Here is a 14,005-nt window from a genome sequence, read left to right as displayed (position 1 = left end):
AAAATTAAACCACATTGTAGCTCAGTGTTGAATTAACCAGCCAGTATCAATTTCTCTACCTTTTCCAAAATATAGCATTTTTAATGGTAAAACATTTATCTTTCCTGATTCTGAATGTTGCTACAATAGCAGCATTCAGATATCAGTTGTGATCATGGTTTAGTCCATGGTTTAACTTTGGTTTATTGAATAAGTCACAATTGGTTTGGTTCACATACAGCACGTTATTTATAAAGAAGAATTGATCAATGCTGACTATGATTTGAAGAAGCTAGCTTCAAGATTCTTCAGCCATGGAAGCTGACTGTCTCCAAGGGTGTTTGTCAGGGAAAACTAGAAGTGAGTTCTCAGTATGCTGCCTTGACTCCTAAACTAAAGGCAAGATATAAATTGAATAATTAAATAGGTAAATTGGCATTTAAACACATCATAGCTCAGATTAACCATATTTTAGAGCTTAGCTGTAGTAGTATTCTTAGTGAAAAGGAAGTAAGCCCACTGGGTAGGTAGAGAAACATAGTGAAGCGTAGAGAAAGTGTTCAGTTTAATTGAAACAATTCCATTTGATTAAATACTTCTGCCAGCTTTTGAATTGCATGAGCTGTAAGTTCCAGACCAATCTTCTCTTCTCTTCACTTCTCTTCTTTTCCAGTTTTATAGAGATGGCTAAATGTTGTCACACAGGAGTATAGCAATAATTGCAAGGATGCAACAAAAAATGAAATCAGCAGAACCTCATGTAAATTTGTATCACAAAGATGTTATCAGTACAGCTTGGCAACAGGTGCAACAGTCGTATCTTGTAATGTACATCTTTTATATTCAAGCTTTTTGCTCCCAAGAAACAGGGAGATCAGGAGGGCACACTGATGTGCAACCAGAATGGGGTGGCATAGGGCTGTGGAAGGTTTATTTTATTTTATTTATTGTATTATTTATTTATCAAATTTATCACCGCCCATCTCCCCCACAAGGAGGAGATTTCTGACTGACCTTTCAGCCAAATGAAAAACAGCAGTAAAGTGCAAGGCAGTGTTGTTCTGACATTGACGTCCTCCAGCGTTTTGAACAGACTGCAAATTCTTCCTACTATAATCAGAGTGATCCTGCTGGGTTCTCTGTCAGATGCCACAATGGGTATAATCTAGCACCTGCTTAGAACAAAACTGGGGAGTGGGGCTAGATGCCCATAGAATGAAAAGGGAGGGCAGCTGCAACATGGGGAGGGTCCTGGGAAGTGCGGTGACAAAGATCCGTTCCTTCTCTCTCAGCATGGGAGCCTTAGCTACAATGAAAGAGCCACATCATCTTATTGTTCTTCGGCACACCACCCTCTTCTATGTGCACACACTGACAGGCTCAAAGAATGAAATTATGCATGCAGACTTTAAACATGAGTCGTCTCCCATCTTTTCCTGGTCCTGCAGAAGATTAATTCCGGTGGCAACTATCTTTCCTTTAATTTCTCGCTTCCGAGCTGCTTTAGCCATTGTGAATTTGTTGACGTTACAGTGCGTTTTATTTTCTCACACTGCAGCAGTAAAAAAAGCTCTTTTTATTGTATGTACACACCGGCAGGAGCTGTGACAGCCCTTGATTATAGTGTGTTGATACTGCAACTTTCCACAGCAAGTGTCCTGCAGGTGTGCTGGACTACAATCACCATGTTGGGTAGGGATGATGAGATCTGCAGTCCCAACCTATTTGACAGCAGTCAGGAAAAGCTGAAAATCAACTTTTTAATGTGTTTAAATCTGCAGCAAAATACTCCACAGATTATGATTACAATCACACACAAGATATAGCCAGATTCTTTAAACCATCATTTATTGAATAGACTGTCATATTCTGATTTGTGCCTAATCTTAAAACATAATAGGTAGTTCCCCATCATCTTAAATCAAAATCAAATTAACCACACTATGGCTTTGTGAGATGTGCAAACCTAGCCAATGGCTTTGTTAAGGCATAGTATTTTCTGGGATTACGTGGCCAGAAAAAAGACATAAACTGAGGTTCTGGAGAACATCCTGGAATAGAAGATGGTGTGCCTTCTGATTAAAAAGGTATTTTGTAATTGGCTGTATCTACCACAGCAGCCATTTTGACATGTTCCCCAATTCCAAATGTGCCCAATATTAAAAAAAGTTAGGGACCCCTCTCTTAGATTATATGTACTGATTTTTATAAAATAAGTAATCAGCTCAAGACTGAAACCTTTATTGTATAACATATACTTCAATGCAATCTGCAGTAGTCTTCCTTTCTTAATGTTATATTTAATTCTGAATGAAAAAGTCAAATAATTTTATGCTTGTAATATTGGCATCCTAAATTACAACTAATATTAATAGAATCTTTCTCTTTTCTTTATTTCCAATACCCTAAGTTATCCAAACAATAAAATATCAATATTTTTTCATTAATATTGTATAAATATCATTGTATCAAAACAATATAAGACTCACAACAATATAATAAAAAGGGGGGAAAGGTTATAGGTACTGATTTCTATTTGACAATTTATCTTTCTCAGTACTTCTTGCTGATTTTATCAAGGGTGAAAAACATGCCTCAAAATGACAAGATTAACATACACAGCAGTCTTGCATGACCTGTTGCCCCCTCAGCATCTTGGACTACAAGCCCTATAACCTTAATCCAATATGGCAGTGGTAATATGGAACATCAGAGGCCTCCAGCTGGAGAAGGTTAATACCTCTCCTTAGAACATTTCCCAACACGTTGTGTTTTGTTTCTCTCTTCCCTTAGTCAGAAATACTTTCCTTAGCCCTTCCTTTTCATTTGTTGTACTTCTGGAAACTGTGCTAAGAATGAAATATTCTATTATCTGTGTTCAGAGTTCAGTAATTATCTATATCTATATGAATTCATAATATCCTTTGTAGAAAATGTTGGCTTTGCCTTTTGCTGTTGCTGTCACAGAAATCTTGATTTTAACTTCTCCAGTGGGAATAGAACCCTAACACTTTAAAATTGAATTATCTGAAAATGTCTCTTACAATATAACTTAGTATATTATTCCTTCTGGCTCTAAAAGCAAATACCTCTTTAGTACTGCTGGAATTAAAAGCAAAGGGATTCCTTTGTGACATTTATGGAGCAATATTCTTCGAATAGCACATCTGGCTAAATGTTTCAGTGATCGTGGTGTATTTGCACATGCCTCAAAAAGGGATTCATAGAAACTGCTGTATGTCTGCGAAGAGAAAACCAAACATGTTTGCAGTTAATATCTTTCTTCTATGCACAAAAAACATTTGAAGTAAATGTGCCAGATTTGGCCATTATTTCATCTATTTTACTGAAATGTAGCTATAAGTACATGGCTGGAGCCAAATATTTTGACTTTCTAGACTCTCTATTTAAATATATCTTCTTCTTCCCAGGGAATTTGATGTCTCCTAATTCAGCAAGATAGAATATGCCAGAGAAGAACAAATATATTTTTTCAGACCTCTTTGGATGCAACTGGACACACATGTGAATTTAGCACAGATGGCACCACTACCCCCTCATTCTCCTTTTGACTAAACTTTTGGTTTTCATATGTGTTTTATTTCCCCAGGTGCCTTGTAGTTTTCATTAAACTTTTCTTTGGCACCTTTTATTTTTTAACATTTACTGGATGAGAGAATTTTTATTATGGCTAGTCAGTTGGCCCTTCGTAGTCACACAAGGAAGGGTGGAAGAAGATGAGTTGGATCAGTTTGCCTTCGCACATCCAAGTTCTGCTAGAATAAATGATTGGGTGGTTTTAGATCAACCATATTTCTCTGCCTGTCTAGTTGATTAGGTTAATTTGGTAAGGATCAAATTGTAGGAGGGAGTACTAGCTAGCTTGCTCTGAGTTCCTAGAGGAAAGTTAGAGTAGAAATCTAACAAATAAAAATAAATAAAATAAAATGTATAGAACCCTACTTTTATTTCAGTGTGCCAATATTTGTCTCCTGCTAAGTATTCCTTTCAACAAAGACACTAACTAGGTTCATACATTGTATTTTCTTTAATGATCAGGTTAACTTATCTCAGGCTCAAAGCTAAAAGCATGGATGCTGAACCACACTGGCTAGGTTCACACATCATGCTAAGCTAAAATCAAACAAATAACATTATTGCTTAATGCAGTGAATCACCTCAACTGCCCTAATACAGTTGTATTATTATTTAAACTATTATTTTAAATATATGTACAGTATGTATTATTTTCAAACACTTACCTTAAAGACATCATCAGGTACAGCTTTTCTCCATTTTGTTGTGCACCTGATATGTTCATATGAATTCACAATAACCTCAACTGCTCTGGGACAGGAGCAACAAGCTTGCAACACCTATAAGCAGAAACATATCACTACCCATTGGATTTCACTGTTGTCCTGAAAGCCATTTTGAGTCAGGGGCATTTGCAGATGTGGGGTCAAAAAGGTTGAGATGGTTACCATGACTTCATGATTGAAGCTTTGACCCTGCATTGATCAGAAGTGGGGCTTTGGTTACATGGTCATGGCCATCATCATGGCCTTTTGTCCCCCATCCTGCTGGTGCCCCCAAATGCAGTCTTTTAAAAATACCATCTGGTAGGAAAGAACTATTCCAACCTTATTCTCAATAGCTATATTCTTTTCAGCTCTTTTACTGGGAATAATTAAAAATATTGGTATTTTCCAGTTCCACTATAGCAAACTAGCCTAACACCTTCTCTAGAAAGCCTGTCATCCATCTTATATTATGTCTGTGTGTATTCTGTAGATCCACAGATTACAAACTTGGTAGAGAATTTAGCACATCAGGAATTGCTCACTGCTGTTTAACTTTATATTGTAACATTTGTTCCTCACAATTAAAAAGAAAAGGTTTGTTGTAGCAAGTAAACCCAATACCAGGAATGAGTTTAATTTGGCACCTGTATATCTACACATTGCTTCACATTTCTGTTTGCAAAATGTAGATTTAAGTACATGTATATGTATAGAATAGCCATGAGTAATATTCAAATTATGGAAAAGCTGTTAGAAAAGGATCGACCCTCTTGATCCTATCACTGAATGCTCTTTCTGACTGATACATCAAGTAAGATGTTGGACTGGGGTCAGGGAGACCAAGATTCAAATTGCTGTTGAACTTCCTTTAACTCCTAGCCACTCTGGCCAGTTTACTCTTACAAGTGCCATGCAATTCTTGCATATAGAAAATCCATCTGTATATAATCCACAAATCAATTGTTCCCAGATTACTTTGAAGGATGGCAATGGAGTAAGTAATGAAAGATGTGTCATTGCTGTCTTTCTGTTTAAGTTTTTTCAATGTATTGAAACCATTATGGTTCTAATATGGAATTCTTATTACCTGATAGAATTTTAGGTGAACGTTTCTTAAAGTCTCATATTAAGCCCACATGTGTTCGTTTCCCAGTGCATATGTTAAAGAGAAAAAAGACATTTCTGCTCCCATTAGCCATTACAAGATGCCTTTTTTCTGATATAGTGCCTGGCCTGCAGTCAGATCTAGAAACAACAACCATTGACCTCTGTTCTGACTTTACAGGTTCCAGATGGTAGACATCTTATGAGAACTTGCAAGATCATTTTCCACACCAAAGCAAACATCTGCAAGATTCTATTGCTCTGAATTGGAGATGTTTTAAAAGATAGACCTCCATCCCATCATTCCTTGTCTCTGATCTACATAATACACATATACACACCAACTTCCCTTTTTCACCTTATGGAATTGTGGTGGATATATTCTGGCAGCTCCATGATTTAGAAGTAGCTGAAAACAGATGTCAGGTTGAGCACTAGGACGTACATCTGTCACTTTCAGGACATATTGCAGAGGTCCACACCCATTATCGTCCATCAAGTTGGCTTCAGCACCTGCCTCAAGCAGCATGTCCAGCAGTACATGATCACAATTCCAGGCTGCCTTATGGAGGGGGGTCCTGAAATCTTCATCCCGTGAATTAACATCGGCTTTGTAGTCAAGGAGCATCCGGCATATCAGATGGTGATCTGTGCTGTAGGTTTGATCCTTACCATTAAGAGCCCAGTAAACTGCACAGGCCAATGGTGTTTCTCGGTGGGCGTTGGCACCATCAACTACAGCTCCTTGCTCCACATAAAAGGCAACCATTTCAGGGGTGCCACAACGAGCAACTACATGAAGGGGCATTTCTTCATCTTGATTGTTTGATTTGATATTTATATCTGCACCTGTTTGAAAAGAAGCAATAAAGAAAAGGGGGGAAATGAGTTTGGTACAGCAGTTCATACTCCTATAGCAATAAAAATATTTCTCAAAATGCAGGCTCGATTCTCATGCCTAATGTAAAAGTGCTTCTGTATAAGTGCTTCTATGCACAAAATAGCAATATCTAAATTGTTTCCTGTATCAATCATTTATTGGCAGTGTCATATTCTGTTCAACAACTGACACTGTCTTGGCCATACATAATAAAGTTTATAAATCATAAAAGAGAAAACCGTCATATCACAATGTGAGTTATACAGAATACATTAACCGATAAATCATTGTGACTTAAAAACATCAGCAAAACATTAGAAACGCTGAAAAGTCTTAAGAGTAAAATAATGTGATTTTTTTAAAAATCGAAACGTTTTTTCATTCAAAAAGTCACTTCTTCTAGTAAGTAAGGAGATTCAGAGAAATGCCTCTGAATACGACATTAAGATCTAATTAGATAAAAGGAGAAGGGGACGGCAGAGGATGAGACGGTTAGATGGCATCCCCGACGCAATGAACGTGAATCTGAGTAAACTCCGGGAGACAGTGGAGGACAGGAAGGCCTGGCGTGCCCTGGTCCGTGGGGTCACGAAGGGTCCGACACGACACAACGACTGAACAACAACAACAACAACGACAACAATGTGAAGAAGAATTATCTCAGGGAATATGGACTGAAACCATTCAGATCCTTCAAATTTAATACCACCCCTTTGGATTGGATTTAGAAATGTACAGGCAGTTGATGCAGATGGAAAACCATTGGCGTGATATGGTTGTGTCTTCTAGTTACTAGTTAATTATTTTGTTACCACATTTTGAGCCAGCTAAAATTTCTGGACATTTTCGAAAGCAGCGGTTTGTTTGTACAGCAAACAAACAAGTAAACTGAAAGAAGTGGATAATGTATCATAAATCACGAGTCTCCTGCTAGAAGAGCTTTCTGTGCAGAAAGTGGCCCCTTTAATGATTAATGGCTTTTTCAGCTGAAGCAACAGCCCCATCAAGTGGGCAATCAGCACCTACATCCTCAAGCAGAATTATTTCCCATCTTGTGGGCTCCTGGAAAGCTCCATAGCGATCTATCACCTTAGTTTAGGGTTACTATAACACCGGGGTGGGGCTGCAAAAATCCAGATGAGTACTTGAGCCGGTTTGGTATAACAGTTAAGGCTGGGAGACTGTGAGTTCTAGTCCTGCCTTAGGCACAAAGCCAGTGGGTGACCTTGGGCCAGTCACTTTCTCTCAGCCCTAGGAAAGAGGCAGCGGCAACCCACTTCAGAAATCTTGCCAAGAAAACTGCAGGGAGTTGCCGGAAATTGCCAGGAGTGAACACTGACTTGAATGCACAGAAAACAAAAACAAAAAGATACAGAAAATCTAAACTTTTTGCTGCTTTCCAGTATTTTGCAGCACCAAGTTGGTATGCCGGCTATATAAATAAGTTACAAAATCAAAAGGGCCTTTGGGTGTCTGTAATGAAGAAAAAAAAAGGCTGGAAGATTCCTATGAATTCATCCCTTCCTAAAAATGGGAAAATGGCACATGTTGTTAATTTTCTAACTTCCTGTTATTTACTAATTTAATGTACTTGACTGGGAAAGCAGCATCCACAGTATGGAGTGATTCTCAGCCATCCTGTGGATCAGAACTCCTTATACTGCTTTAACTCTTTTCTAAACAAACCTAGAACTTGATCCAGGGCAGCTCCAAGACCTGAAAGGCCTGAAAGTGCAGGGAGGAAACTGTAATTCACTTCACTGTCACATGCCCATAAACAAAGCAAGTTGCATGAATGAGCAATGTATTCCACAGGGGAGGTGGAATCCTCAGCTCATCCAAAATACACATTCAAAACCCAGATTCCAAATCTAGGTTGCTTTGCTGAGCAGAAGAACAAAGGATGAAAGGGAAAGCAGTTAGGTTGCATTTAAACAAAGTAAAAGATGCTACATTAGGGTGATTTCCAAAACTGTGTGCTAAACTGTACATTTAATTTGATAAATCAATCCAACTAACATGACAGGATTAACCAGCTAAGATTTCTTTTATCAGGTCAGAGGGCCTAGCTGAAAGGTTGTCTATATATTACTTCTTCTGAAAAGTCCAGTTTTTCAAGATAGTTCACCCATACAATCTAAAATAATAAGAATAATATCATCACTTTATGACAAATATTTGGCCGATAATGTATTTGCCATATAGAAAACAGGTCACTTGGGTTTTTCTGATTATTGATAGTAACAGGAACAAGACAAGAACTTTATTCTCTTCATGAAAAATAAGAATGACCTCATTAATTTGTCCTTCTGCCGAACACAGTAAGCAGCATCTATCAGCAAGCAAAGCCATCTTAACAATGCCCACATTAATAATTTTAAACACATTCAGCTCCCTTTTGATCTTATAATCAAAATGAACTTAGATTCAGGATCATACATTCTCACGATAGCATGACAGTTATAACAAGTTTTCATTGTCTTACTCTATTTTTTATCTAGGGGTGGGGCGGGTAGTATATTTCTTAATCTATTCCTTTTATCCATCTACCTGTTGTCAGGGTATTCTCCATATAGTATATTTCTGTCTGTGTGCAAGGAGCACAGCTGGGCTGCTTGTCATATCAGCTCAGCGCCTATACCTGTAGGGTGTGGCATGACACAGCAGAATGCATGTATAAAGAACAGTGCACCATAGGTATTGGTTGCTGGGGTGTTGGAGTGGTGGTTGTAAGGTCTGTAGATTGATTGTAATATATTGCACAGTAAAGTCTGTATAGTGGTTTTTTCTACAACAGACTGTGGACTGTTTATTTGTTCGTGCATCACTCACGGAACGCCACGATGCGTTGTATGTGCAAATCCCGACACCTGTTTACTATTCTCAGCAACCAGCTTTATTCCATTTTATTTCATTTTACTTTTTCCTATTTTTTTAGAATTAGTTTCTGGAAGTTTATTCCATGGAAGCTGATCTCTAAACAAGCTTGATGGGAAAAAGAAGGCCAGGAAAAAATTCCAGTCCCCCAAGTCTCAGGAAACCCTCAAAGCAACTGAAGATTGACAAGTTCATACTAGGTCTGGTGATCTCAGGAAGTTGGGGATGGTTTCTCCACTTTCGGTAATCATTCTATTTATGGTGTGTGTTTTTTTTAGTTTTAGGCTACTTGCTTTGCATTTCACAAACCTGCAGAGAATGTGGAAAATGTTGATATTCTTGATTCTTGAGCAAAATATTTTGGAGCACTTGATTCATCTCTCAGTTACTGCTATCTTCTAGAGTTACATATTAACATTATCTGAACCCCTAATATTACTCACAACAGCCTTGTACAACCTCATAGCCACACGGGCTAGAAATGATGGGATGTAAAGTTCAGGCAATGTAGAAATCACAATTTGAGAAGGGCTAGCAGCATTGGTGAGATCTAAGCCAGCCAAAAACACAGAGTTGTTTGTGACAGAGGAAAAGATGGTGCCCTCCTTTCATTAAGAGATACATTAGCAAATTGGCCAGCAGCCAAACTTACATGACAGTTGGCAGTAGGCCACTTATTCACCTAAAATGTCTGAAGATAAGTGACATAGCACACTCACAGGTCTGTCTATCAACAGGGTGGAAGGGGAGATGCTACTGCTGCCCAGATCCCAGCATATATGCCAACTGAGGCAGCTGCTTCATTTTGCCTCCTAGTGGAGCAAACTCTTAAGTACATCATAGTAGTGAACAAAATGTGCAATCTGATCATTGATAAAGCAATTCGGAAGGATTGAGGAACAGAGGTGCAGAGCACATTATTATATTGCCTGAAGCCCAAATCCATAATCCTGTTTTGAAAACAAATTTAAGAAGACATCAAAGCTAAAGTCTTCTGAGCTTGTTCGATGTTCCTGTACAACATTTGCTTGTATCTCCATAATCATTCATGCAGTCCTCTCCCCAGCAGTTTGAAACAATAATGACTACTTTTAAGCAATTGCATTTACCTTTCCAGATTAACTGCTGTGCACAAGGCATGGAAAACTTTGTGGTACAATAATGCAGAGGTGCAAGCCCACCCAGTGAATAGCAGTTGGGTTTTGCTCCGTGGCTGCAGAGTATCTTGACACAATCCAGATTGGCAACTTCACATGCTATGTGGATTGCTGCTTTCCCATTGGGTCTGCAGTTGATGGTTGCTTTGTGCTTCAGCAGGACCCTCAGGCTCTCCAGATGGCCGTACAGAACAGATAAATGTAGTCCTGTTGCCCAGGAATGCTGCAGTTTATAACTAGGCAGCCAATATCCTGTTTTAGGAGGGGGAACAAACAAGAAGATTGATTAGTACAAAAGTTTTTAGGCTCTGTAGGTTGCAATCTGGAATATAATATACTACCCAATTTAATATGTTCTATGTATATATACTAGTTTGCCCTAAGCCAAGTTCCATGGTATTTTGCTGCACGCAGATCTCTTATATGCATAGAGAAACCTCATTCACTGAAACTGGAGAAATACATGAAGAGACCCTCATGTTCAAGCATTCTTGCCTGGCAAGAAGGAATGGCATGCAGGTGAGTCAGCAAGCCAGCAGAGGAGGAGTAGAAGAGCCCATCTCTCCCCTGCACCCAGCCTAGAGAAATGCAGTGGTTTACTGTAAGAGGGGCAGAGGTTTTCCTTCCCTATCCCCCTATCCCAGAGAAGACTAGTACAAAAACTGTGCAGCCCAGTAGTTCTGTGGAGTTATAGATAAAAGCTGTGTAAAGAAATGGGTACATGGATCGATTTATTCCTTTCAAATTGAGAAAACATTGCAGGTAGGTTGATAGTAGGGATAGGACTTTGTGTAGCTTGCACTGGAATGTGATCTTATCTAATTTTGCATTGTTGAACCAAGACAAGAAAAAAACTCAATTCTCCTTCAAAATTTGTGCAATTTGCCATATTTTGCAGGGCAGTTAGCCATATCTTAGGGGTTCCATTGCATGAGAAATGTTTATACTGTGGTCATATTATTAACATACAAAAATGCATTATATTGGGGAAAATTGTTTGCAAAACCTGTGTACATTATCGATTATTGCAAGCAGAATGTTGCAATAATCTATAATGTACACAGGTTTTGCAAATGATTTTGGAGAAAATGTAAACTAAAGTATGTATAAATTGTAGTATTTAAAAAAAAATTAAAACTGTTACAAGAATGAAATTATCCAAACATATGAAAGGAAAATCAAGAAAGCAAAACTGATTATTAGGCAGTGAGGCAGTGGTGTGAGACACAGTGTTGCACCATCATGTTGAAGAGCAAAACTATATATTTGCTGCCCTTTGGGGCAGTGGACAATACTATGCTTCTAACTGCAAGTCAGTATGCATACTAGCAAACTAAACTGACCAGTGGTTGAACTGGAGGCAGTTGCCTTGATCTCTAACCCAGTATCTTAAAAGTTGAATTATAATGGTACAGCACAGGCTTTAAGCCTGCCTACATATCCGTAGGCAGACCTGTGTTGTTTTCTCTTTAAAAGTATTGAATAATACTTCAGCTGAAGCAAATAGTATGATAAAAGAACTATTACCTAGTGTTCAAATCAGTTATTGGAATACTTTCTTTACAATGAGAGGTTAATTCTCTCCAGCCCAGTGGAATGTTAGAAAGAAATAATGTAAGAGGACTCAGAATTCTGCCTGGTTGTCCATCAGCAAGATAACTTTCTGAAAACAAAACAGAACAGTACCATATTTGGTGTGGCAGGAGAAGCCAGAAAAAAAAAAGATTGAGTTTAAAATGGGCCAGATCCAGCTGAATCAGGTCAACTTCTTTCAAGAAAAACCTCTCTTGAAAAAATTCTCCAATGCATCCTATGGGAGAGGTAGTTGGGCAGCAGCTCAGAATGTGGCTGATTGCCCCATTGTAAGCCCACCTCTCTCCTGATTACATCACTGAGCAGGCATATGCAACCTGCCCTGTGTTTTCCAATGCTCACATAATGCAGAAGTGCTTCAGGAATCCTGTATGTGTGTCCATATGAATAAAGGTAATACTTCATGATATACTGCAAGTGCACCTTATATTACATCTATTCCCTTTACCTCACTGACTGCTGTATAGGGTATATGCAGCATGTTAAAGCTTGTTGTGTAATCATAGTGAAATTGCTACCTGCTGTTCTTGCCAGAGTTTCTTTCCTTTTGTGTGTGTGTGCCTTTGAGTCAGTGTTTAACTCCAGGCAACTGCCTGGACTAGTCCCTCCAGTTTTCTTGGCAAGATTTCAGAAATGGTTTGCTATTGCCTCATTCCTAGGGCTGAAAGAGAGTGACTGGCCCAAGGTCACCCAGCTGGCTTTCATATCTAAGGCAGGATTAGAACTCTCAGTCTCCTGGTTTCTAGCCTGGTGCCTTAACCACTCGACCAAACTGGATCTTGAGTTCCTTCCTAAGCTATTTTAAATATGGCCTGAAGCAGAACTATTTGGCCAAAGCTGGGGGAGGGAACGGGGAAATTAAAGCAAGAGTGTTGCAAGTTTATAATGAAATTACATTTTTTTGGTCACTGGCACACTTCTAATGTTTACATATCATACCTCTGATTTTTCTATACATTCCCCAGAAATGGAACCAGAAGAACAATCATTGGGGACTAACATCCCCACCTGTCTTGATCTTGTCACTGTTAAAAACTCCCTGGTATATTCAGCTTCAAACTTTAATGGTTTCCATTTCATGAAAGTTGTAGATAAGACTGATATTTTGAGGGTTTCCTAAAGTTTCTGGCACCCAGCCTATTTCTTCTGTGCTGCTGTATATACAGTCCATAGAAGAGATTCTGCTTCACACAAACAGCTTAATCAGATTAGGATTTGGGAGTTTACTGAATGCAATAAGACCCTTAATGGGCAAATACTCGTAACAAGCAATAGCTAATTTCTCTCAAATATTTCACAAGCTGAAACATTGGCATGATTTTTACCTTGTTTGTAAGAGGCCAGAAGCAAATTCTCATCTTCTACTTCAAACACCGTATCCACATCCATCTGTTTTTGGGCCAAAAGCTCCTCCAGCGTTCTGTAGTCATTTGACTGTAGAGCTTCCAAACAAGCATTTTTCATTCGCTTGGCTTTTGCGGCCCGTGTAATGGTTTCTCCGGTGTTTTCCTCAGGGGGTTCTAACATGCTTGTTTTCAGTGTGCCAGGCGTCTGTGTTTATAAAATGCATGAACGGGCGTTCTAGGTTTTCCAAAGCACGCTAGCCTGCAAGCCCAAAGATAATTTTAACACTAAGCAATGCTGATCTGCCCGTTCTATTTATGTAAAGCAAACATCAGCCGCTCTCTTACATGCCTAATTCTGTCGAATGAAACCAAAGCTGATCTGCAATGCCAGTACGAAGAAATACACTCAAGGGATTAGGTAGTCATCACAACTTTACCTGGCACAAACTTGTTATGATTAACTCAAAAAGCTCTTAAAGCTGATGTGATTTCTCAGCAAAAGCAGCAACTAACCATATTCATTTCTGGAAACCTAATTTCCTGGCTTGGTTTTGACATGGACAGTTAATATCTCTCACCATTTCTCCACTAGGTAGAGGTTTTATTTGTCACATAGATTATTTTCTCTGTCCCCAGTTACCTCTACTGTCCATTAGCCCACTCATTAAGGTGGACGAAAATCAGGCTGGCCCAAGATAATTGGCCACCTGAAGGATAGAACAAGATGGCACTCCCTTCTTCTATCTTAGTTCAACAATGGCAGCA

The 14,005-nt window shown here is 38.8% G+C and overlaps 1 protein-coding gene across 1 annotated transcript; it reads right to left on the bottom strand.

The window, feature by feature from the left end:
* Window positions 1-2,351: 2,351 nt before the first annotated feature.
* Window positions 2,352-13,471, bottom strand: ASB4 (ankyrin repeat and SOCS box containing 4). The gene is made up of 5 exons (XM_063303657.1): window positions 13,220-13,471; window positions 10,254-10,553; window positions 5,746-6,236; window positions 4,242-4,355; window positions 2,352-3,220 (listed from the first exon to the last, which is right to left on the bottom strand). Exons 1-5 carry the CDS (start codon window positions 13,419-13,421, stop codon window positions 3,032-3,034), a joined length of 1,296 nt encoding a protein of 431 aa, XP_063159727.1. The 5' UTR covers window positions 13,422-13,471; the 3' UTR covers window positions 2,352-3,031.
* Between the last annotated feature and the right edge of the window lie 534 nt (window positions 13,472-14,005).

Source organism: Candoia aspera, chromosome 4, assembly GCF_035149785.1.
Source record: "Candoia aspera isolate rCanAsp1 chromosome 4, rCanAsp1.hap2, whole genome shotgun sequence".
In the NCBI taxonomy this organism is placed as follows: Eukaryota; Metazoa; Chordata; class Lepidosauria; order Squamata; family Boidae; genus Candoia; species Candoia aspera.
This window is presented reverse-complemented; position numbering and strand designations above follow the sequence as displayed.